Source organism: Astyanax mexicanus, chromosome 6 (assembly GCF_023375975.1).
Source record: "Astyanax mexicanus isolate ESR-SI-001 chromosome 6, AstMex3_surface, whole genome shotgun sequence".
Lineage (NCBI taxonomy): Eukaryota > Metazoa > Chordata > Actinopteri > Characiformes > Acestrorhamphidae > Astyanax > Astyanax mexicanus.
This window is the reverse complement of record NC_064413.1, coordinates 39967832-39994636: the sequence shown is the minus strand read 5'-3', so window position 1 is coordinate 39994636 and position 26805 is coordinate 39967832. Positions and strand designations below refer to the sequence as shown.

The following is a 26805-nucleotide window of genomic DNA, read 5'->3' as shown; positions in this document are numbered from 1 at the left end:
CAGGAGGAGTGAACAGAATTAGTAAACAGTCATGGATATTGAGTTTTACATTTTAAATAATTTTAAAGCAGAAAAAAAATATTTATACAACAATATCTACTACTACTGCATATCTGCTACTATACTCTCAGATGCACAGTACTGTGCAATAGTTTTAGGCACCTAAATACAGTATTTAAAACTATTTCTTTAAGCAACATATCACAGCTGTTAAAAAGTATTCTCATTCTCAATTTCTCATTCTCAGCTTTTTAGTAGCTTAAATATTATGGTTCCAGATTTCTCTTGAACACCTCCAGTCAGCATGTTGATATTTTTTAATCCTGGCAAACATAAAAACACCACTTTTTGTATTAATGTTAATTGTATTTATCTAATATAAGTTTTTTTTACAAAGCAAAGAAACACAAAAAAAAGTTTTTACTTCTATTTTTCACAAGTGTGTATAATTTTTGCAAGGCAGTGTATGTCTTGCCCAGGTCCATGCTTTTTATTATTTATGCGTATGTGTCATTAACACTGGATATATTGATACAGTAAACTTCAGAGAAATCTCCCTAATTTGTTATGCTATATAGATTTTTCATTATTCAAAAAGCTGCTTATCTAATGCAGGGATTTTACCTTTGCACATATTCACAGTTTGTGTTTTACTACTTAATAAGCGAATTTGGTGCTTGCGTATTTTTTTCAATGGTCAGGAGTTGTTACTGATTTTGGAGTCAAACTTGTACTGGGACATTTATCCTGCCCCATCTCAGCTCCTCTGTCCAGCAGCAGCAGCATTCATGCAGCAGTCAATAGCTATTTATCATCTGCCATATTAACGATTTCAGTCTGTCAATATGAAGTCCAGGGCTGAAATTAGTCAGTGCCAAGCCTGTGGCTGCAGTTCAAGGTCACACATGCACGCACATACACACTCTATAGTGACAGGACTGATGCGTCTCTGCCTTGTGCCTCATATATCCAGCCCAAGGTCATGTACTGTACCGCTGCTTTAAACTAATACACACATAAAGCACTCAGTTTGAGAGAGGGAGAGATGAGATAGGAGACATGGCCTTAGACAGAGTCCAGAGAGACAGACACATATTTTTTCACCAAATTAGAATCTTATTAGTTGCTGAAGATAGTATATCTTTGTACAGGCTGGTATCTGACCATCATGCCATGAACGGCTTTTTTTCCACATTGCCACTATATAAATGAATTTTGGCAGCTATCTGATTCAGACAGTAGCCAAATGACATTTACTAATGTTTTTTCCAACTATAACTGGTTGTAAAATAGCTCTATTGTAGCATACACACACTTACACACACTTAGAGCTAGCCAGACTTTCACAAATCAGGCTTAGTTTTAACTGGTGATGCACCGATCCAATATTAGGATCAGATATCTGTCCCAATAATAACAAAATTAGCTTGATCCGATAATTAGGCAGATCCATACACGGAACAACTGAACTGTGAGCAGCCACATGCCGATGTTTAATACCTCAGGTTTAGAGTAACCCACAGACACAATACACACATATCTTACCAGACAGCAAAACTTCCCATCTAACCAGTGCAGCTCTCAGCCTGTCATCAACTAGCAACTAATCCTGTTAGCATAAGTAAACAGCTAACATAACAACTAATCTTCCTCAACCCAGTCGAGGCTGGAAGCTGTGTCTGTTAGCATCACAGCATTAACCTGGTAGAGTCTGGCTTTTAACACTGCAGCTAAACTGCTATACTTGGTTTCATAACTCAACCTGTCATTAATGATCAGTGAGTAGTCCAGCTAGAAGCTAAAGAAGCTAAAAAAAACTGATATGCTGTTTACTTGCATTGTGTTGTTTACTTCATTTTGAATTTGAATTCTGTGCCAATTGTTTTTTTTTATGTTAGGGTAAAATACATATAAATTCAGTAGATTTATATATGTGTGTTAATTTGTTATATTTTTGATGGTGAGGTATGCAGTTTTAATTAGTATTAACTGTCAATTGGATCTATTATCTATCATGTTTTGGGACTGTCTTGCCACAAATTGAATTGTCAATATTGCACAAGTGAAGGGAAGAATGTGCTACACAAAAAAGCATCAAAATCTAAATACAAATATCAAAGCATCTGTTAAAAGGCTCAAGGATTGTTTTCTACAGGATAACAATTCATAACATACCTTAAAATCCATCATGAACTGCCAGAAGAGATACACACCGATGCTTTTGGAATGGCCTCTCATCTAAAAATACAGACAAATTTAATTCTATTAAAAAAACAAGCTGTGCATGTGTGTGATGAACAAAGAAAATCATAAGAACAAGAAACATTATGCAAATTAAATTAGAGAAAATAAACATTGCATCTTTTTAGTTTAAGTGTTTACAAGCTATGTTCTTTCATAGAGTCATTGTTTGAGTAACAGAGTTATTACTCAAACAAAAAGAGCACTGAAAGGTGCTTTGCATAGGTTAAATTATTTTTTTTCCTATTTTATTACTTGTATTTTGTGCATTACGATTTGCTACACATATTTTTTGTTTGTTTAGTTTGCTACTTATCAAAAAATGGTTCATAAAACCCTAAAATAACTGTGTTTGCAACAGATACATAACAGATAGCCCATCAGTCTCTTACTATTATTTATCCTACCTGTATAATACATTGTAACCTTGTTAACACACACCTGCCTCAGCTGATTGCAATGCTGACATTTTCACTTGAAACAGAGTACATATCTATTAATTATTTGTATTGTAGTTCTATAATTACAGACTGTAGTCCTTCTGTTTCTCTGCATACATTACCATCCTCCTTTCACCCTTTACTTCAATCGTCAGGACCCCACAGGACTACAACAGAGCAGGTGTTATTTAGATGGCGTTGCGATAACACTGGCATGGTGATGGTGTGTAAGTGTGCATTGCGCTGGTACCAAAGGTCAGATACAGCAGTGCTGCTGGAGTTATAATAAACTTTAAATCTGCATTGTGCCACACTCTTGTTTTAATCAAGACTGATTTCAAGAATTTCCCCCCGGGGATCAATAAAGTGTCTGTCTGTCTGTCTGTCTGTCTGTCTGTCTGTCTATCTATCTATCTATCTATCTATCTATCTATCTATCTATCTATCTATCTATCTATCTATCTATCTATCTATCTATCTATCTATCTATCTAGTGTGGGCTTTTTGTTCAGATTTGTTCACATTTTAAGGAGCGTTCAAAGAGACTGACATCTTCGATATCTGATAGAGATTTGTGAAGTTTTGTGGTTGGCACCGTGAGAGGTCAATATATTGCTGATGTCCAAAGAATAACATGTATCTTTAAAATAGCAAATTTAAATAAAACGAAAAAACATCTTCCGATGTAAAAAAAAAAAAAAAAAAGTCATTTTGGGGCGTTTCTTTGCTCCATTTATAATGACATTTTAATACAATGTGAAGGTTTCAAAAAATAGTAGTAATATAAATATCTACAAAAATAGATACATGTATGGTTTTCTTTGAAAAAATAAAATGTAGTCTTCAATAAATATAGTGATCTAAAGAGAAATCAAAGTATATTATAGGTATGGAAAACTGTAAGCATCTCCATTACTAAAAGTAGAAATGTGCAACGTTCCTAGAAGACTGCAAACATTTTTTTTGTTTTATTATTTTTATTCAACCTGTTTACTTAAGAAAATAAGCTTAATATTGATGAATTCTATTAGAGAAGCAAACTACAACAGTCCTCCAAGAAGAGACAAGCCTCCAAGAAATACACTCTGACCATCATCCATCTTTATGTTTTTGTAAATTAAAAAACTTTCCCTGTCTCTCCATATATTTGACAGCTCCTACCACTCAATAGTAAACTGAGGCATAGTCTGTAGATCCTAAAGGAAAGCCCACGGTCTCTGTTCTGTTTGAGGCATGCTGAGGGGATAAGATTCAGCCAAGCTACAGCACTGAAGAATTACTAATCAGCAGCAAAACATTTGCTGCCCTTCTGGCAAGGTCAGGGGATCAGGGTCCCCTGCTAAATGTCCAGAGCTCCTTTGCTCTCCTGGGGCAGAAGCCCTGAGGGGTAATAACACTCTGCCTCCCCCTCATGGCCTGACAGCAGCTCAGATGTGTGAACAGACCGAGGGGTCTTCACTGTCTCTAATCAGCCTGACAGCTCACAGTCTGTGGCTCCAGCTTCACAGCCACACCAAACACATCTAGAGTCAAAAGAGCTAGACATCTAGAATACTGAGGAGAGAAGTCTCAATTTCCACATTTGTCAAGTGACTACTGACACTGAGCCAGAACTTTCAACCAACCAGATTCACATTTCTCCAGTGTATCTCAGTGGTTCTCAGCTATAAAGACCTTTCTTTTCATTTCTAGCTTCAGATATTAAAGCTAGTCTGAGCCCCAAATCATTATGCATCTTATATGTTAACACTAATAAATAATGATGAACAATTAATACAGCTACTTAATTTTTTCTAATACTTCCTTTATCTACCTAATATCAGTATTTTATTAGAAGCCGGGACATTATGCAGACATTACACACTTTAGTGCTTTTTCCATATGTCTTATCAATACTTTTTAGCTGACTACATTTCTTTTTTCACACAGCAGCGAGGAAGCCCCGCGTATTTCCGGCATGTGAGTTTATAGATTATTTAATGAACTCTCACTCTATGTGTCTGTGTGTGCATGCATGACTAATTTGTGGCAGTATTGATCTGTGGTAGACTGGAGTAGCGCATCTGAGCATGTCTGACTAGCAGACAAAAAGATAAACAACATAGAAGAATTGATATTTTAAACAGATCCAGATTTCTGATTGATATTTTGGATCTGTCTGCAGATGATACTGTGATCAGAAAATACTCAGAAGAGCAAAGTATGTAAAACTGTAAAACCTGTGCATACTACAGTCATAATTCTCTTAACGTGGCTTTAGAGGAGATGTTTTTTGTTTTTAATTTTACAAAAGGCTTAACAAAGCCCATATCTCATTTAGACTCTGGTATAATATTTCAATGATTATGTAGAGCCTTGACTGCCAAAGCCTGTCCCAACTGCTATGATCTGCAGCTCTATACTGACACCTAGAGCTTAAGTACAAGCTTTTTTAGTTCATGCATGATTTGATTTTTTGTTTATAGATAAAAAAAATTGTCATATTTATAGATACCTTTATGTTACCTTTTGTGTTTTTTGTACATTTATGTATAGAACCATGTGTCAATAATTTAATAAAAAAAATCTATAAATCTAGAGTAGATTTGTGCAAAACACAAGCAGTAAAATGTACACACTAGTGGTGAATAAAACCATACAGTACATCTCAACCTCCTAATAAAGCTCCTTCACAGAAAGTTATTTCATGAATTTATGAATAAATACATCAGATTATAAATGTAAGTTAATTTGGCAGGTTTTTTATTTTATAGAAAATAAAATTGTTAAATACTCTAACAAAGAACCATTTCTTTTTGTTGTTGTTAAAACTGAAACATTGAATGAACTGAATGAAGTGCAAATACTGAATAAAACATGTTTATTTTTGCAGGTTTTTATTAATATTGCAATATTTTTTTGCCATAAATTGAACAACCTAAAAGAATTTGGTTTTGCTTTTGCAAAGAAAAACAAATGCTAAACTATTATTAAAAATTTAATATTGTACACTAAACATTTTAACTTAACAAATCACAGTACTGATCAATATTGTTTAGTATAAATTATTTTTTCTTTACACACATTTTTTTTTACTTATTTATGAACAATGAGATATGCTTTTTAATGCTACAAATTATCATTATTGTGGCCAATATTTGGGTCATCCCAACTATAAACTACTATAATCTAGCACTGTGTCCCATGACTCTTGCCATGTCTAATGGAAGCTTAAGAAAACGCTAAACAAAACAAAACAAAAAAAAAAACATGCAGCACATAAGTGTGTCATCTTACACTGAAATAATGCTGTGCACTGGCAAGTACTTGACGCTAGGATAAATATCACAATATTTATGATTTCATACGTTGCAGCATATATTCACGCCTAATTCATACACAGTAAAACTTGAGTAACATTAACCAGAGCTCTTGCTTTACGTCAAGGGTTTTAATGTTAGCCAGGGAGCTAACCACAGCTAATGCTAATTATGCTAATCATGCCACTCACACTCACTGTAGACTCACCTCAGACTTGTTATTAATGAGGAGACCTGCCACTGACTGGCGAGGTAACCATGGTATCTGATTAAGAACAAAATCCCACCCTTCAACAAAAAGAGCCAATCAGAGCCTTTCCCCCATGGAGAGAGCTGCACAAGCACAGTAGCAACACAAGGATAATCAATCAATTACTTCTCATGTAAACTGTTTTTAAACCAGTAATCTGACTTTCAGTTTCAGGCTCTACTCATTTAAATCTGGAAATAACTGTCTGGCCATGATGAAAAGATGATATTTAAATTATTTATTTATTTATTCATGAAACATTTAAAGTATATGGAAGCCTTTTGAAGCCTATGAAGCAGTTACATATTGTTTAATAAATAAATAATATTAGTAATATTAATATACCAATTTTATACTAATATTTATTTTCGTTAGGAAAGTTTTAATTATGTTGCTTATAAGAATAAGAGTCAAAAAATAATTCTACAACCCCAAATTCGAAAAGTACGTATTTAAATTAAAAGGAAAAAAGTTAATGGTACTTTTCTTTTACTCAATTTAGATCAAATGCCTGAATCTCTGTTCAGTAAACAAATGCTAACAAATGTTGTGTTTTTAACATAAATACAGTCACCATACGGGGCTTCTTCCACAGTCACAGTTTTTGGAACGTATGCCTCTTGTTGTGATTTGGCCTTTTTTGTTGAAAAATGCACTTATGAATGGACAGCTGATAACAATTATGATGGTTCTTTTTGTCTTTGTTCCAGAGCACACAGCATCCATTTCTTCCAAAACAGGAATCTGGAAAAAAAAAATTTTGACCAAAATACACGTTTCTAGTTTGGAATAGTCTATCCCAGATACTTCGAAGTTCAAATATTCAAATTAATATAAAATGTTGTGCATCATCGAGTCTTCTTTTAGGCAGCTCATAATGGTATAGTGATAATCTAGTTTTGCTGATATATAAAGTATGTTTAGCATAGCAGTGGAGGCTGCCATCTAGTGGACTACCATTAATTTCCCTACACTGTAGTAAAGATGAGAAGCAAAAAGTCCAACAACATAATCTTGGAAACTGAAAAAAGTATTTATTTCTGTAATACTGAATAAATAATAACAACAAATATACATGCTTGTAAATGAATAATTCACTGCTGTCTGCCATTTTTTCTGAGCAAACAAACAACAACTTTTGAAAAACAGAAACACACCACAGCTGCAACCGGATACACATGCATAAAATCTACTTTATATTATAGTATGATATGTGCAATTTGTGCACGTTTAAAATATTCAAAAACTAGGATTATTTGCTGATTTACAGAATTTTATTATGTGTCATATTTGTGTGATACCTAAACCTGCATGTTTCCTTTTACTGATATACATCAGCGGCTATCTTTAGGCACACTAAACTTGCGTCTCTTCAGAGGAGTGGGCTGAAGGTCTTGACTAGTTGGAAACTCAAACTAAGAAACATACAAACAACAAATAATATTTTAAAAAGTAGACAAAAGCAAGACTGTATACAATGTTCTACCTACATTAGTCCTAAAGCTTACCATGTTCTTGTTTGTGGAGGGCACCTCTGCACCTGATTTTTTGTCCTATAAACCGAGAGTAAAAACTCTAAACACAGTTTAATGCATTTATCTGGCAAAATGTTTTAAAAATAATATCAATATGTAGACTTTCATATTTATAGACATCATTTACTCATTTTATCTGTCTTGAGTATCAGGATAATATCTGCATAAGGCCAAGCCACATACAAAATACAAGTGTAAACACACCACAGATGCATTAAAACATATTAAAAATACAACTACCATCGCTCTAATCATTAAGATGCATTTGAGCCACATTATACCAGTGTAAATGCAACTGCAAGTAAATGTATCATATTTCGCCCATATACACCATTAGATTTCAATTTAACTAACTAGAGACGCATACATTGAACCGTTTCTTTCCTTTGGCATACTCAAAGTCCTAATTTCATTTGTCCAAAGAATCTTGTTCCAAATTTAATCTGACCTTTCTGTTCTTGATTGTCACCAGTGTTTCACATTACAAAATAAACATTTTACAGTTGAACTCAAGGAGGGATTTTTTTGATTGGCGACTTCATACATCTATCCATTAAGGATCCTATCTTACTTGTCTAGGTGATAAATTCTGCAATGTACTATTCTGCAGTCCTCTAGGTTTTTTTGGTTTTGCTTGTGGACAAAATAGTTGATTTGCTGAAGTTTTTTTGCTTGGCATAATGATGGTCATCTTTACATTTACTCCTTATAAAACAATAGGCAAAGTTAAATTATTACCATGGATTTGAATGCACGTCTGCTTCTGGTAGTCTTGGTAGCTACATCCAAAGCAGTTTTGCTTTTCACAACACTGTCCACCTGCATCAAAAACAGAATCACAACAATATTTGATTCCACAAAGAAATATTTTTAAGTGTTTCCTCAAACAAGATTCTTTTTCATTTTATTATTTCTATATATAGTGTATTGTACAATATTTTATTTAAAGAGAAGAAAAAAAAATAACTATAAAAACAGAAAAAACTTTTTTAACTTAAGGAAAATACTGACAATTCCTTAACTGTTTATTTTTTGGATTTTGTGTGTAAACGTTTATTTTGTAAATTTTGTGCATAAATAGTCAGTATACCCAGTGCTATTTACAGAATATCTTCTTATCATGCCTTTTGCCTATCCCATCTTCACCTCCCAGAATTTTAACTGCACCTATTTCTAAATAGGACAGTCACTAGTATTATCGTTAGTCACTAGTAATCGTGAAGGCTTGACATAACCACAATTCTAAGCATTGTTTGCTCCCTGTTTATGGTTGTACTGAATTTCTTCCACTACAACTTCAATGTTGTAAACATGAGTTTGGATCCTGTTCTGAAGTTTTGTTCACTACGTAATTCCAAAACAATTTAAGCACTGGCACCTATAACCAAGTACCTTTTATCTATCCTTATTTATACTGCTAGATGCATTTTATTTGCCTTAGAGTTGACACCTACACACTTCACTTAAAGAAGATTTCATTTTAACAAGAAAAATGAATGCTTACCTGGATGGCCTGTGAATCATCCAGCATCTCACTTTTACTCAAATCTGTGTACATATCAAAACATGAGACAAATCAGTAATCAGAGTTCAGCTATCTATCTATCTATATCTATATTTTAGACCTAAATATATAATAAAAAGCCCCTAAATATGTGTAGAATTGTTTTTGCCCTCATCATTTCTATTTAAATTCATGAATAGTAGATTTCTTGGATTTTTTGTCTTATTATTGAGTACTGATGATCTAAAAGACAAAATATTTTTAGGCCAGTACATCATTGCAACCTAAGAAGTATATAAAATATACATATAAATCACTGTAGAGGACATCTAAAACAAGCAAACTAACTGAGACAGCTTACCTGAGTTTTCAATACCAGTGTCACGAACAACCTTTCCCTTGAAAGCAATCTCCTGTTTACAGAAAATAAACAATGTCAATTACTGGTACAAGCTAACTTTTCAAAAAATAAAAACAGGATTCATAGTAACTATCAAAACTATAAACATCCTTTACCTGTTGAATGTTTTGCACAGACACAATTTCTTCTTCATTTATTTTTAAAGCCCATTTGTCTCTGGAATATACTGGCTCATCGTCATCTACCTGCACACACAAACATCCTTGTACTTGGCTTTAGGACTAACCTTATGGTAAAACAGGGCAACTAATCCATCAAGACATCTGATTTAAAAAGAAATTTAATTGTACACTTGTTTTCCCAATAAACATCACTTATAAAAAATACAATCCTACATTTATTTACTATTATAAAAGTTCTATAAGTTTTAATACCTGTTCAAGCCTCTCTTTCTCAGTGGTTACGTCCACTTTCAGAGTGTGGAAAGGTGTAACAACTTCTCCCATGGTGAGATTTACCGGCTCTTTCTCAAACACCAGTGTGCTGTTGTTGCCCTCCTTAAAGCCTACTGGCTGGTAGTCCTCTGGAGTCACTGCCACACAAACCAGAACGTGAGGAAGTGAAGAAATCTAATTTACCTGAATTGTGTGCCACTACTAACAGCTAACTTGTGAGATTTAATAAGGGTACAGAAGATGAAATGTAATTTTGTCATGTTCAACTGTATTTTATTTAATTTGTTGTGCAAAACACTAAGTACTGATTTACCTTCATCATAGTATGAGAGTTTCATGTTGAGACAGACACTGTCAGGGAGTGGGCCAAGGTTCTGCATTAGTGTGTAGAGTTTACGCACAAGCAGAATGCTCGCTTTCTTTATGTCATTGCAGTCCATCTTAGTCACACGCTTCTGGTTTTTACTGGCAATTTCAGACAGGACAATTTAATGACAAAAAAATTACTACACCTTGTTATTAGCTGTCATTATATTGTTTATATTAACAGCAGATATAGTTTTTTTTATGTAAACTACCAATAATTAAAACTTATCATCTTCAGAAGTGACCAACACTTTTAAACGATTTAAATGATCACCTCTCAAAATCCAGCCGAGGTCCCTTTTCAGTGTACTGGATCCTGAACTGGTAGCACTCGGTCACTTTCTAAAATCAGTAACAGGTATAAGAACACACTGATCTGCAAGTGATAATAATAATCACACAGGCACAGAAAGGACCACAGCAATGCAGAATCTAGCAGTTTACTTAATTTATGTTTTCACAAACCACCTGTTTTAATTATTATACGTTGCTTCACTCCACTTTTTGTGTTTTTTTATGAACTATCACTACTTTTCTTTCTTTGTACAAATTTTCCTTACTTAAATTCCCAAATCAAAAAAGTTCGAACAGTATAGAAATTCTAATAAAAAAAATAATTGCAGACAGTTTGAACCCAATTTATTTAATTTTCTGTCTAAACCGTGTAATTTCATTTGTTAATATACATCCATTCCTGCACTTCAGGCCTGTGACACATTCCAAAACCATTGGAACAGGGGAATAAGATGATATGGTAATTATTTGCTTTTATTTATTTATTTGTATATGGGAATGACGAAGGAGTAATTGTGAACCTAGTTGAGGTGGGATTTGAACTTCCAACCTTGGGGACTGCAAGCTAGTGTGCTACAACTGAGAATGTGTGCCACACAAACCAGCAAGTAAAGAAATCTAATTTACTTTAATTGTGTGCCACTACTTTTAAAAACAGACAAACAGTTAGAAGAGGTTTAATAAGGGTACAGATAAGGAAATTTTTTTACAGGTCTTAAATTTGGAAAAAAACAAACAAAGGAAATGCCAAACATGGCAGGTTCAAGCAAAAGAGAGAAGTAAAAGCAAAAATATCCTACTGTTGTCACTCACAGCTAGCTTTTTAAACTGAACTCAAAGCTGTTTTTCTAACACAAAACAGCTTTTTTTTTCTTTCTTTTTTTCTAACCTACTGTTACCAGTCAACCCTCTAAAAAGGTGCAACAGAGAAGTGTGGTTTGACTGGGGTTTTAATACAGTGTCCCACAGCTGAGCCTAGTCAGTGCTGATTAATGCTGGGGATTCTGGGACTCTGGGAGTTTTTCTTGGACCAGCTCCACCAGCTCTTCCACTGCAGGTTCCAGGCCCTCTGCTGGTGGCATATCTTACAACAGTAAGATAGGGGCATGTTCTATCTAGTTTGATATAATTAAATGCAGGTGTATTTTACCTACCTGTGGGAATTCTGGATCAGAGTAGATCTAGAAATACATTCAGAATCATAATTATTTAAAAACTGGAAATAAATTAATATTGTACAATGTAAAAATCAATAATTAGATACCTGGAAAATTCCTGACAGAAACTGTACTTACAGATAGCAAAATCAATCGAAGCTGATAAGAACAACAAAGAAACAACAACAAAAAAATGACACAAATGAGTTATAAATCACTTATGCTGTGGTATTATTTATGTCCTTCACACAGTAACATCTGACTTACATATCTCTTCTGTAGTGCATCAAAGCATCCTTGCAACCTGTATGTGAGAAAGAAAGTATTAGACAGACATATTTTCCCCCCATTGCTGTGTTTTGTATACTCTTGTAATAAAGCATTCACATGTAAATTTGTGTAATTTGACCCAATATCTGAATTGTTATTACTAGTATACATCTTAGACAGAAATGCATTTTTTGTATTGTCATCAAGGGAAAACAAAATTCCAGCTGAACTACTGACCACTGACACTGACCATTGTACAATCTGACTAGCACCAGGACACGTTCGTTGCTCTCGAAGAATCATCACTTTCTGTTCTGTCGGGGGGGGGGAATAAAGGCTGTGGGTTAAGGCAAATCTGTATAATGGAAATTTAGATTATAGATTTTTTATTTTTTAATGTTTAAAAATACTTAATACCTACCCTCAATGTACTTGCTGCCATAAGCTTTCTCCGGGAAAAGGCCTCTTAAATAAGTGATGCTGGAGACAGCAATTGCCAGCAATTTCTTAACAACCACCAGGGACTGTTGCTCTGTGGCTACTACACGTGGCAGCATCTGAGAAGAACCCTGAAAAACATAATTAAATAAACACTTTCTTAGGGAACACCTGTAAATCTACTTATTTGTGGAATTATCTAATCTGCCAATCATGTTGCAGCTGTGCAATGCATCAAAATCTTACTCAGATACAGTTTACTCAGAATGATGCAATCCAAATCCAAATATAAAATCCAAATCCAATGAAGTTCCTAAGTTCTAACATGTTTTAAGGAACAAAATGACAAAATATAAGTTATGCAATTGTTGTTGCGTTATTTGTGTCACATTAGAATTCTAACCTTAAAATATAAAGTCATATGACCATAATAAGAAGAAAAAACATGAATGAGCAGCTCACTGAATTTATCAGATTCAATTTTGAATTTGGCATCAATAGTCAGAAATGGGTCTGGGTTCTTATGGGTTAAAGTTAATTAATTAATGATAACATACACAAATATTAATAAAAAACTATCAAAATATGAATGCAAATCCTTTTAGTTAAAGTTAATCTATTACATTAGCAAACAGATGGGCTAAAACAAACATATCTAGTAAAATTAACTCACCTGATTATTCTGCAACTGCCTTTCACAGGCCATGATAATGTTGGTTGTCTGATAATTTAGCTGTTTGTCTGTTCTCTCTGGAGAAGAATGCTATCTGAGGAAAAACAGATCTGGCTAAATACAGCAATTCATAATTTTCAAAAAGATTTAGCTTTAGAGTCTTAGAGTAATGCCCCACAGCACAGATAAACCAAAACATACGTTTACCTACAGCTTTCGTAGATGTGTACAAGCTAACTAGTTAGCTAGCTAGCTAGCATCACCTAACTTTCATTAACATCAGCTAAAGTTAACTAAGGGGCTAGCTAAGTTCGCTAATATAGCCAGCTAACTTCCATTAACATCTGCTAACATTAGCTAAGAGGCTTGCTGGGTTAGCGAACATCAGCTACCTTGAATTAATATTAGAAACGTTAGCTAAGGGGCTAGCTAGATTAGCTAACGTACATTAACATCAGCTAACGTTAGCTAAGGGGCTAGTTAGGTTAGCTAACGTAGCTAACTAATGTTCATTTACATCAGCTAACTTTAAAGTTAACCAAAGGGGCTAGCTAGGCTAGCTAACGTAGCTAACGTATCCAAAGAGGCTAGCTAGGCTAGTTAACATCAGCTAACTTACATTACCTTCAGCTAACGTTAACGGTAGCTAGGTTAGCAATCACAAAGAAACAATTTTTTTTTCTGGTTTTACATCTAAGTCACAATATCTAAATGACAGTTCGCTTAAATAACCTTATTAGATTTAGGCAGCTATCAGATTTAGCTAACACTAGCTACCCATCCAGCTAGCTACCTACATAGCTAGCAGATTTTATCTAACTTTAACTAAATTTAGCCCTGAATTTCATGAAGATAAAAAAGATTAGATGACAAATTTAACTGTATTACTAACTAGATCAGTAACTAACTAGCTAATCAGTACAGAGAAAATCATACTTCAGAAATACATTCGTCTTATCAGTTAAGCCGGTTTGTTCACAGGTATCTTGGATATTCCAAATTTCCCGCTAAACTTACTGTGGAGAGTTGGTATGTTAGGTTTCAGTAAAGCTGCTGCTCTGATTTACACCTCATGCATACCGTGAACACAGTTCAGGAATGACTTGAAGATCTGCGAATCTAGTAGATCCAGTGCGGATTGCTTCTCACGCGCCCCCACCCCGCTGTTTCTCGGTCCAGATCATAGACTGTATATAATTATATACTTATATACAGTCTATGGATACATATGCCTTTTAAGTATAGAGAAAAACAACGAGTTGTTCTGTAGATTTACAGCGCATTATCTGATCCAGAAATTCATGAGTAGCATATCACTTTTTTGCTGAAAGTGTTTAGTGTTACAGTGTGATTGGTATGGAAAATTTGAGCTACAAGGAAAATAAAAGGAAAGCTTATTAGAACAGAAAAGATGAATAGCAAAAAATCCAAGATGTGTGACAAACCTGTTTATGGAAGGTCCCAAAGTCCCAATACAGAACGACAGAGCTATAATCTGATCACTGAGTGAAAAACTACACTGATTTATTTACCACCATAAATTCAAGAAAATTTGTCTTAAGTGCATTACACTATTCCCAGTGTACACAGTTTATATCTGTCCCCTTAATTTAATATTTTTGTTTAAATTAAAGGAAACATTTATTAAACTGAGTGAATGATTGATTAAACTGAGTAGGGATGCACCAATGTGGGTATGCAGATGTCGATACACATATCCTCTTGAGACCCAGCGTCCTCATTCGAGGACATTACATTTCAGCTTCTCTACACCATTATACTAAAATTTTTCAAAGGTCGACCCTTTAGCTTCATATGGACACATCGCCTGTACTATCTAGTGGTCACATGACAACATTATTTTTAAGTAATTGAAAACAAGATGGCAGGAATCCTAGTCAAAAGTTTCTACAGCCAGTTCAGACAGAAACTGAAGGGACAGGTAAAATTATCTCAGAGAAATTTATATTTGAAGTTATGTTATTTACTTTCTGTACAAAGCTAAAATTTAGTTTTTTGACTAATTGGGTCCGGCTGATCCCAAATGACAAGGATATATTATTATTATAATATTTTATTTTATTTTTTTGCAAAAACGACTTCCTATAAGAAGACAGAGTTAAGATTTTATACTTGTTAGGTCCTCCTAAATAGATGGAAGAAATTAAAAATGCACACCAAGCTAAAGTCCGGGTCTCAGGAGGATATTATAACTTACAAAGAGACTGCACAGCCTAGTATAACTAAAGAAATTTATGCAACATATATACCTTGCATTTGAGCTGTCAAGCAACTAAACTAAAATCAGTGAGTTAGTGCAGCCAGTGTCGGCCCATTGTAGTCGTGTGGCCAGCATTGCTTTGTCTTTTTACAGCATACAATAAATATGTCATCATGTATTGGTTTGAAACATCTAGAAATCGAGATATATATGCATAAATACCGATACTATTACGATATCATTGTGCGACCCTAAACGTTAGGGACTGTTTTTTTTTTTTAATCTAACGAACTATTTAATAAATTGACGGAATTATTTAATAAATCCAATTAAGTATTTGTCAGATTTAGGTTATGATTTATTAAAGGGAGTGAACTATTTTTTAAATTGCGGATTTGTTTTTTTATTAAGGGAATTATTAATGGAGGTAACTGTTAATTCGATGTATGAAATATTAATATAATTAAGGGAATAATTTATTAAATTAAATGTAAAAATCGTTTCCTAAATTATATAAACTCTTTATATTTCTAAATATGATCTACTTTGATTATTTAAGGAATTTGTGGGAATTTAACACTACACTACGTGCAATAATAAACGCTTCAGATGAGCACTTGAACGCTGCATCTGGCTAACGCTGGTTCCTCGGTTCCTCTGTGGCGTTAGCGCACTAGTACACACACGCGCACACACCCCGTGGGCGGGCGATTCAGACTGGGAAAACTACGGCTATCTCTCCCAAATCGCTCGCTTTTCTTTCTTTAAACGTCGAGCAGCAATGTCTTCAGATACGGAGACGTTATCGGAGCAGGGTGGTGAGACACAGGTGGGCAGATTTATGTAGCTAGTTGGATAATTTCAGCAGTAAAGCGTTGACAGGCTTTTCGAGCTGTTAGCTAGGTTAGCTTCCCGTTGCTATGTTGTGCTATGCTATGCTATGCTAGGCTAGCTAACCTCACCTAGCTACTGTGATTAAAACGTGTTGTAGCTGAGAGACAAAGTGTTGTCACAGCATTTATTCATGCCCACATAGATCTCTGACATTTGGAGGTTTATCTAGATAGCTAGTTTCTTTGGCGGTTATAATAATAGAACAAATCTGCTTTATTGCTCGTTTTGACAGCTCCAGGTCCATGAGCCGAGTTCAGGTGTCAACAGAGCCGCTGGATGTGTCAGTTCCTACCAGGTTATAAAGGGCAGCTACATATAATTTAGTTACTGCAGTGCAGGACTGGCTACTAATGTGTGTATGTTGTTACTGTCCCCTTCAGTAAATTATAAACCATGTTTTAGTACATCGTGATGGGCCTGCTTAAGTCTGATCGGAAGACGCGTGCTTGAAAGGAGAGGTCTTACCACTAAATCTAGTTATCTAGAAAACTAGGTTAGGTTAGCTTTAATCTGACTGTTTCCTATGGAAGCTCATTCCCACCACTTATCATTCCCACTACTTATTGAAAATCAAGCGTGTTTTTCCCCATTATTAAGTAAATTGCTATTTCATTATTTTGAGATAATGAGTCATTGCTTTAAGATACTAAGTCATTGTTTTGATATACTAAGTCATTGTTTTGATATACTAAGTCATTGTTTTCTCTCTTTATTTTGAGATACTGAGTGATTGTTTTGAGATATTGTCTCATTATGTTAAAATCATTAAACTAGAGTCATAAGTCATTTATCTATGATTGTCAATGTTTTGACATACTAAGTCATTATTTTGAGATGCTATCATTATTTTGATATACTGATTTATTGTGTCGATATCTCGTTATTTTGAAATGGTATGTCATTTTATTAAATATTATACTAAGTCATTGTTTTGAGATATTATCCCATTATTTTGAGCTATTGTCTAATTATTATGAGAAGCTATCATTAATTTGAGATACCTGGTCATTATTTTGAGCATTATCTCATTAATTTGAGATATTATCTCACTATTTTGAGATGTTATCTCATTATTTTGATATGCTATCATTATTTTGAGAGGATAAGTCAGATACTAGGTCATTATTTTTAAATATTTCATTGTGAGAAGTCTTTAGTTTGAGATGCTATATAATTAATTTAAGGTATTCATTATTTAGAGGGAAAAAAACTCTGTTATTTGAAAGCAAAAAAAACATCTTTAAATAACAACATAGTATCTCAAAATAATCACTATACAATTCACTTAATAATGAAAAAAGATACAATTCCATTTTTTTAAGTGCCGAAACTGACCCTAATTTACATAGGGGTTAGGTGAGGTAAAGAAAATGTATAGAGCCTCTAACCAAAACAGAGGCTACTCATGCAGCTGCTGTTCTAGTTAAGGCTGAATATAGCCCCTCATAAATTTCTTGTCGTGGTTTCAAGTGATGCAGCAGCCTCAGTGTTAGCTATCCCTCTACCCTTTCCGGGGGTGTAAACCCAGTGCGGGGTAACCCAGTCCAGAGGGATCATTCACAAAGCAGAACTTCTTAGTTAACCAGGTCAGGTCTGTCTGTTATAAAAAAAACAGTTCTTTTATTTAAGTTATTATAAATTTAGTTATTATTTTGTTCCAGAAATAATATTTGAAGCCACTGGTATAATAATGATAATAATAGTAATAATAGCAATAGCACATATGTTTAAATAACAGAAATAAATATTTAAAAAACTTGGTTTTTAAACCAAGTTGATATACTGGCTTATCCACGTTAATAAACCCTCATCAGTAAGTGAATACAGTGGGCAATACTGAGGTTATGATACACCAATGTTTTGTAAAATTACCCTGCAGGAAATCCTAAATATCCTAATTATATATCCAATCTAGATGTTAGACCTTTGCTTTAAAGATATAAAGATTTGATTTGTTTTCAGCGCAAGCATTAGTTAGCATAGTTCACAATGGCCACCCCAACTCCTCTGCTTATCCTAAATGTACTCAGTGGTGCTTCATCACTCCAGAGAACTCGGTCTCACTGCAGCGCAGCCCTGGCTGTTCTGCACAGATTATATAAGCTGTATATGCAGTGAACACCTCTGCTTTCAAAAGAAGCAGCTTCAAGTGGACTCTTGGTGGGGAAATTTGTTTCTTTTAAATATTTTGAAGGAACATTTCAAGTCATGCTTTTACTATAGAATCCGTTTCTATAAATAGTTGTGCAAATATAACATGCATATTGCTGGTAAAATTAAAAGACTTCAGTACATGTTCTGTGTACATGTTGTAATCTGTTTTTTTTACCTGTTGCCACAGGTACAAAACTTGATGGGGTGTAACCCATTCATTCTAGTAAATGCTTTCAAACCAGTTTTTCTGCTGCACTGGTTTCTGCTTTAGTTCTTGTTTTGATGCTAAGTAGGCCTGGACAATATTTCGATATCGGTATTTATCGCGATAAGAAATGTTTCAATAACGGTGATATCACTCCGCTCCTCTCCGCTCCGCACCTAAAACCTCCCGCGATAAAACGAAACCGACCCTAACCCGCTCGTTTTCATCGCAGGACATTTTAAATGAAGAATGAGCGGATAGTTGAGGGAGGCAGGTCTAATTCAGTGGTTCGACTTTCAAAGGTTTGATAAACTTCAGACTTCAGCTTGCTCCAAATTGTTCTGGAGAGTGGAGCCGACCAGCAACAGTAATACATCCGTTCCTCCACCTCAAGCAGATTCACTACACACAATATCTTCCTTATTCTGGCTAAAACACTTGTAGTTTATGTTGTATCTAAGTTATTTATAGTTTATATAGGTTTGTTTATTTGACAGGGATATCATGTTCCCTTTATACATATGAAGGCTTTTCTATTCCCTATTCTGGTTGAAGCACTTTTGTTTTGATCTGTTAAAGCTCACCTTCCGTCGTTTTTTCTTTCATTTTAAAATGTCTAGTTGGGGTCTCTAGTATGAATGAATGACATGTGAGCCGTTTTTGTAAAAAAAAAGTGCTCAGGTGTCTCTGTATAGCTCTTTTTTAATGGACTGTTTTAGGGGTGTGTCCAAAATGACCGGATTCCAGCTTTGCTCATAAATATTCATACATGCAAACAGCATGCAAATATCTCTCCTCTGATTGGCTAGGAGCACTGCGACGACGATCCGCCGCTCTGCCGCTCACTGCCTCCCACCTCCTAACTGATGAGCGGTGATGTTGCGTCGCTTCAGCTCCGCCTCTGGGAGTTTCTCGAGCCAAGGTGGGCTGGTCTGTGAGTTTCTGCCTACGTAGGCAGAAAGATAATTCAAAATTCACCCGTTTTTCGGAGGGGGGGAGGGGGGATTTCTTTGCTTAGCTCCTGCAGACAATGGGGGCTGCAAAACAGTTTAGTGTGCAGGTGTACACATTCAACTCGGAGAGACCTACTGTATTCCACAAAAAACAATAAAAATCGTATTTTCGCGGAAGGTGAGCTTTAAATATGTTTACAAAAGAATAAGAAGCTCTGCCTCTGTTGTAATGTAAAGTTATTTATATTGGTAATATGTATATAGCTTATAGGTTTATGTTTGACAGGGATGTCATGTTTTTATTTTGCTACATGCAAATAAAAGTGAGCATTGATTTATTCTGAAAATTTTTTATTTATAAAGTATTATACAGTTTTTTGTGAGAGGAGGCTTTAAAGACTTCAATTTAAGATTTCAGACAGTAGTGTACAGATTTCCATTGCAGGGATTCTTAGCAGTTTTTCTGAGGCCTTCAAAGTATTTTATATCGTTTTATAGAGTTTATATCGATATCGAAATTATATCGTATCGACCGAAATTAAGGAATATACCGTGATATAATTTTTTGCCATATCGTCCAGCACTAATGCTAAGCCTAATAAGCGATTTAATGTCTGTAAAAAGAAAAGAACAAAAAGCTCTTAAAACTGATTTATTATTAATTGTGGCAATAGAAATAGTAACAGAAGTAATGTTAATGCAGTTTATTAGTAGATATTTCCCCCTTTATTGCAATAAATGCACTAAGACAATTGAAAGAGTGTCCATATGTAGGGTCATGCAGACCCTATGCTGCTATTTTGTTATCTTTATTTACTTTATTTTTCATGTCTTCTTTTTTTCTTCTGTTTTACATTTTTATTTAGTTCATTTCATCCTTTTATTCATTTTTTCTTTCTTACTTATTTGTTATCTCTGCTGTTTACTTACTTTATGATCTTGTTATTTTTAGCTACTTAATTTTTAGTAGTCTATTATTTTGTTTAATTATTTTACGACTCTTCGTTATTCTAATTATTTTTCACTCTATTTGACTACTTTAAATTTTAGCCTGTCAACTTAATTTTATTCTGTTTTTTTTATTTCTTATTAATTAAATCAGAATTGTTTTTGTTTTTCTAATGCATTTTCAATTTATTGTTATTGTTTTGTTTTTTTAAGTTTCTTATTTTAGCTTTGCCTAATTAAATACTTTAATTTATTTTCAGTCCCTTTAAGTAAATGCTTTTGTTGCATTCAAAATATTTGCTACTAGCTTTTTATCCTGCCATAGTTGCTGTTGCATGTTGCAGTTTAGGATAAAGTCATAGCCTGAGAAAACCAAACCTGTCAAGTTCTTCAAGTTCTGCAGTGTTTTTCAGTTTGGATGAATGTCTGCTGATTGCTAAGGAACCAGTTTTATCATTCATTCATAATCAGAAAATGTTTCTATAGTAAAGCCAAATTTATTACAAACTAGTGTTTCCTGTATGACTATAGTGACTATAGATTTTCTCATGAAACAAACTTGCACTTTTCCATTCCATTTACCATGGAACTCAGATGTCAAAGCCAGAATGACTGCACACCCAACTAGTTTTGAAAATATTGGCCCAACCTCTATACACCAAACAAAAATTATTTGCGCATTAATCTTGTAGAGTGTTAATAATCCATATAAAATCAATTACATAATTTGGTAATGTTTTATTTTAAATTATTCAACCAGGAATCATTGTTTAGCAGTGTACAATTTTTTTTTTTTTAAATAAACTTGCACTTTGGAAATAAATAGTTTTTCTACCCCTGTGTGCATGTTGAAAATGTGTCTTTCATTTGAGAGATGCTGCTCTCTTTTTTTCCCGAAAACACAACGTGCTTTAACTTTTTGTTTACTGAAAACACAATGAGTGTGGGAGAAAAAAGGCAGATGCGACCCTGCGGCGTCAGCTTCAAATCAGTTTCAACTGAGCGTTTGTATTAGTCACAAATGAGTGACTAACCTGTGTCATGAGTGTAGTCATATTTTAAGGCTTGTTTGTACATGTGACCTTAGATGAGCTCAGTTTCTTGTCAGATCTTAGGTTGATCTTTGGAATCTAATAAAAATAGTAGACACACCTTTAGCAAATTAGAAGAGGAAATATCTAATCTAGTTCTATAAACACGTGTATTGTGGGTATTTATTGATCTTGTCTGTGGGAATTGTTTTATTGGGTTTAGTGTAGCCAAACAACAAAAAAGAAAGATCACCGCTCAGGGATGGGAAGGAAAGTAAATATGGCACTTAGTTTGTAATGTATTTCATTAGCTTGATGTGCACTTTAATCTGCTTGTTTCTTAAGGAAACTCAGGACCCTAACTCAAATCCTGTGAAGACAGAGGAGGCCAAACTCAAAGCCAAGTATCCTAACTTAGGACAGAAGCCAGGCGGGTCAGACTTTTTGATGAAAAGACTTCAGAAAGGAGTAAGTGGGGGTGTATGGGCTGTTTTGATGTTCTTTGTTGTTGAATGAGTTGTCAGTACTAATACGTGTAATAGCTATTATCATTTTCATTCAAATCATTATCATTCCTCCCTTTCAGCAAAAGTACTTTGATTCAGGTGATTACAACATGGCCAAGGCCAAGATGAAGAACAAGCAGTTGCCGGCAGCGACTGGTCCAGAAAAGAGTATCGTCACCGGAGACCACATTCCAACTCCGCAAGACTTGCCACAAAGAAAGTCTTCTTTAGTCACAAGCAAACTGGTCGGCTAATCACTACCTCAGGTCTCAAGTGACCCCGTCCCCAACCTCCTCTCCTCAGCTTCCAAGCTCCACCGGGGTTAGTTGCACACGATTTGCTTTATATTTGGGGTTGTAAGGCTTAGGTTAACCTCCTCTTCCATCTCAACAGCTCTAGCCTGATCCATCACCCTCTGCCCCCTCACTGTCCCAACCCCACACACATCTGGGTAGGGAGCAATCAGTTCAGTGAAGGGCCAGTCAAGGTGAGCGGCCTCTCTGGACTATAATGCACTTTATGATCTACTTACCCTCAACATGAATGAGATCAAACTCTTTGTTTAAAAAAAAACGTGGAAGCTACAAAAAGTATAGTTAGATGCCTAATCAGTATAATAATGTCATTTACACAGAGTTCACAGAGATGATTCTCTTTGTCCTTTGTTATTATCAGCTTAAGATTGTTTGTTTTGTAATTGCTTGTAGACGTCACATAGTTTCGGCACCAAATGCATGTTGGCCACGTTTGTAAATGTTCATTTCGATCTGATGAAATCATATTTGAGCTTTTTTTTAATTATTATTATTATTCAAGTTACTAACATCAATCTGCACATCAACAGGCTAATGTTAGTGCGAAAGCAGAGTAAAATGTATATTTATGTGCCATGATAATCAAAAGTGCTTAAATTAAGGAACTGACCCAGCACAAACCTGAACATGTTCCTGAAGCTTCAGGGCACCTAATTTCACATGGTTTCAGAACACCATGTGGCCTTGTACTGAATGGATAGATAAGTGGAATAGCTCAGGCTCCAGCTTGGGCACTGATACTGGTACTTTAATGACCATAAATGTTATTGTAAATGATTGATTAATTTCTTCTGTAGTTTGGTACAGGCCAACAATTAACAAGGTACAGTCATTCAGGCTATGATAGCAAAGTAGCCCCTCGTATTAGACGTGCTGCTGTGTTGAGTGAAGACACTAAGAGGGAAGCTGAGAAACACGTGTTGTTTTTTTTTAGTGATCAAATACTTTTGAGTAGTCTCACTGAATGACTGTATTGAGCTAAAAATTGTTAACATATAACTAATTTATCTTTTACATCGTTTACATGCCTGGGTTTCTGACCACTGGTCAGCTAAGATAGATGATTTGTAGCTGCGATAGTGTAGCTTTAGCTTTTTGGGACACCAAAGTTTGTGTTCAGGTCTTGATGATGAAACCTTAGCTCAGAATCGATTCCATACAAAAATACACCCAAAGCAGGGGGTATAATGTTATTCCCTTAATCCTTATGATATTACATTCCCTTGACTCTAGTTCAAATCCCTTCGTGAATTATTTCTGAAGTACAGACTACGGGTGGACATGGATGGGGCAAATCAAGTAACCTTCACGAACATGAGATGTGGCGGTACATGTATTCAGCATATATTCAGGGAAGAACACACTTTAATAGCATAATCCTATTCATCATCTGCAGAATGAGAGGGACTCTTTAGTCTCATACTTCTCACAACCACGGGAAAGACGATGAATGTTAGAATTATCGCTTGTAAGTTTGTTGATGCTGTTATTAATATGGTGGATGGAGGAAACTGGCAGGATGAAAGGTATGTTTTTTTTTTTTTTTGAGTGATTGTTCAAGTCTGAATGTTGAGTGTTTATTTGAGTAAATGTTATGTTGTACAGTGTTGTACCATATACTCTTTTAGCTGCTCCCAAATTGTAAATAGACAGTTATTTTAATATTTTTAATTTGGGCCCCACATGAAACGCACGTGCCCTTTATTAATCAAGCTGTCTGTCCATCTGTCCAACAGTTTAGAAAATGCACATGTTTAAATTTATGTGCTTCTTCTGGCTGGTGAATTTTAAAGCAGTGCAATAAACTCAATCATAGATATTAAAGGCAGCAGAGTTTTATTCTTTAAATTGCTGAATCATGCTTAATATGATTTCAGACATAAATTAAGAAGGTCAATTTTGTTTTTCCAACTGGATTTTCTTGTTTTGTTTTTAGTTTAGGCAAAGATAATAGATAGATAATATTAGCATAAACCAACCCCCATATAATTTTGTCATTTTTTTTCTGGCACCAGCATTTCTGTGGGGCCCTTTGTAAAGTGTCTCAGTTTATTACATTTATTTATCACATTTATTATTATCAGCGTCTCTTCTTTACTTTCTTACAAGTTCCTCAGTTAATTACAGTAAAAATTGTGTGTTTTCTTTTTTAAAGTTTTGTTTGACATGATGTCTTGTTTATAATTAATAGATAAATAGATTTTATGTAAACAAGCTTGATTACAGATGTAAGGCTTGCTCTTGTCTACAGAGCGTAAACAAAAATACTTCAGAAGGTGTATAGCATCATTTTACGTATTTTTATGTATGTTTTCATTCTGGTTTCATAGTGTCTGCAGAAATTTTACAAAGTAGGGTCTTTTGGAGGGATCTTCAGGATAAAAAAAATGCTTTAGAAACCAGAAGACTTGTCATCCGATTTGTCAGAACCTCCTAATGCTTTTGAACATCAAAAAAAAAAGAAAGAAATCCACCTCAATGCTTAATGTGAACTGCCTCTTACACTGCTTGGACATTTTGGAGTACCAGTACTGATGTTAACTTTGAGTGTCAGTGTATTCAGTGCTTTTACATGAACAGACATGCATGCACCATACGCCTGTGTATTTTTGATTTGGAAGACTAAACATGATTACAGTTATGGGTTTGCCCTTGATGAGCTTTACACAAGTAAAAAAAATGAGACACATGTGACTGAGGTGTGGATATGTGTCATAAGCCAATGACTGAGTGAACTTAAACAGGTTGTGAAAGAGCTGACAGTTTTTGCCTGAATCTGAAATAAAGTTTTGCATTGACATGATTTGGATATTAGTGTTATTTTAATTGTTAACATGTTTACTGTATCTAATTTAGTTTGGATATATTTGTTTTACAGAAAATCTGATATTATTGTCGTTTTAAGACCCCTGATATAACGTCTTAAAGCGCAATGAACTTTTTAATTATTGAGAATATTCATACATTGGAATTGGAATTTAATTACAAATTGAAATTAAATGTAATGTATATAGTACTTTTACAAAAAAAAAAACTGTCACAAATCGTTACAGAAATTTGGCAGCTGGAAAAAAAGTCCAGCAAGACATAAAACCCCAGTGAGGAACAGTGACAAAGAAAACCTACATGAGAACTGGGGAAAGAAACTTTTAGAGGAACCAAAACTTATAAGGGCAGATCAATCTTCCTCTGCTCATTCTATTATTTAATTATTATTACTATATTAATTTTATTATTATATAGTCTATAGTTTACAGACACATATGTCCGCTAACATAATACCGGTAATGGAAATTATGAAAAATACATGAAGTAATGGATTCTTTTGTAATAATAGTAAAAATCATAACAATAACCATATTGTATAATGTTCACTATATTTAATAAATAAAAATCAACTAAAATTTGACCTAGACTCATTCACATTATTAGGCTAAAAAATTATCATGCTTATATATTGTACGATAAGGTGATTATCGTGACGACTCTAGTTAGAGCTAAATGAGAAATGAAATTTCCAGAGGTGCAGTGTTTATAATTAAGTCTTTATCCAATTTAGCTTCAGCTTTTTGTTATGTAATGGTCTTTTACTGACCTCAGGTACTAAATTAAGTGCTACCTTAATAGTCACCAATCTTTTTACAAAGAGCAGGTGTGGCTGCAGGTTTTCACACCAACCAAACAGGAACATGAATATTTCTTAATGACTGAAACTAGTAACTGGGAATGAAACCCAGTCAGTTTCTCCGCCCCTTTGGGGGTATGATTGGTGACCCCTGTTAAAAGGTATTTGCTGTATGGGAGTGTAAAGATTGAATGCAATGTAAGACCATATGAATCATCAAACAAACGCACCAGTATTTCTCCATCCTGTTACACCTTAAAGCAAATTATTCATTAGGAGTTTTAGTTGACAACAAATTTCCTGTTTAATGGGAATGAGACACTGACTATATGGAAAAAGGTTTTGGGACACCTGCTCGTTTTTTGTTTCTATGGAAATCAAAGGCTCCATTTGTCTTTATCGTCCCGGGAAGGTTTTTTACCAGATGTTGAAGCATTGCTATGAGGATTGACGTCAGGATGTTGTATGATCACCAATCCACCACATTCCCAACTTACACAAGCATTATTGGTTTGGGAAACATTGATCCAGAAAACTTGGTTTTGCTGCCCCACAGCTTAATATTGAAGGACTTTATACCCCTCTAATTCATGTCGAGTCCTATTCTATTGGCAACACAGAGACTTATCTAGACTAGGCCATTTGTGTCAGCAATGGATTCCTACCCAAGA

General features: G+C 34.6%; 2 protein-coding genes across 6 annotated transcripts; one reads left to right on the top strand and one right to left on the bottom strand.

Annotated features, from left to right (window-relative positions):
• Positions 1-7242: 7242 nt before the first annotated feature.
• On the bottom strand, positions 7243-14505 carry hormad1 (HORMA domain containing 1). 4 transcript variants are annotated; one of them, XM_022673514.2, is made up of 16 exons: positions 14301-14505; positions 13284-13377; positions 12594-12741; positions 12423-12486; positions 12170-12206; positions 12041-12061; positions 11900-11926; positions 10726-10793; positions 10399-10550; positions 10065-10222; positions 9786-9875; positions 9631-9682; positions 9270-9313; positions 8504-8584; positions 7739-7783; positions 7243-7645 (listed from the first exon to the last, which is right to left on the bottom strand). In XM_022673514.2, exons 2-16 carry the CDS (start codon positions 13314-13316, stop codon positions 7565-7567), a joined length of 1101 nt encoding a protein of 366 aa, XP_022529235.1. In that variant the 5' UTR covers positions 13317-13377; positions 14301-14505; the 3' UTR covers positions 7243-7564. The 4 variants fall into 4 exon arrangements, with proteins under 4 accessions (XP_022529235.1, XP_022529237.1, XP_015461396.2 ...); XM_022673516.2 differs by having other exon boundaries at positions 14364-14505; XM_015605910.3 differs by having other exon boundaries at positions 14220-14311.
• A 1662-nt stretch (positions 14506-16167) lies between these two features.
• On the top strand, positions 16168-25312 carry ensab (endosulfine alpha b). Of its 2 annotated transcripts, none has more exons than XM_007249766.4 (3): positions 16168-16333; positions 22035-22157; positions 22276-25312. In XM_007249766.4, exons 1-3 carry the CDS (start codon positions 16286-16288, stop codon positions 22447-22449), a joined length of 345 nt encoding a protein of 114 aa, XP_007249828.1. In that variant the 5' UTR covers positions 16168-16285; the 3' UTR covers positions 22450-25312. The 2 variants fall into 2 exon arrangements, with proteins under 2 accessions (XP_007249828.1, XP_007249829.1); XM_007249767.4 differs by having other exon boundaries at positions 16174-16333; positions 22044-22157.
• The last annotated feature ends 1493 nt before the right edge of the window (positions 25313-26805 follow it).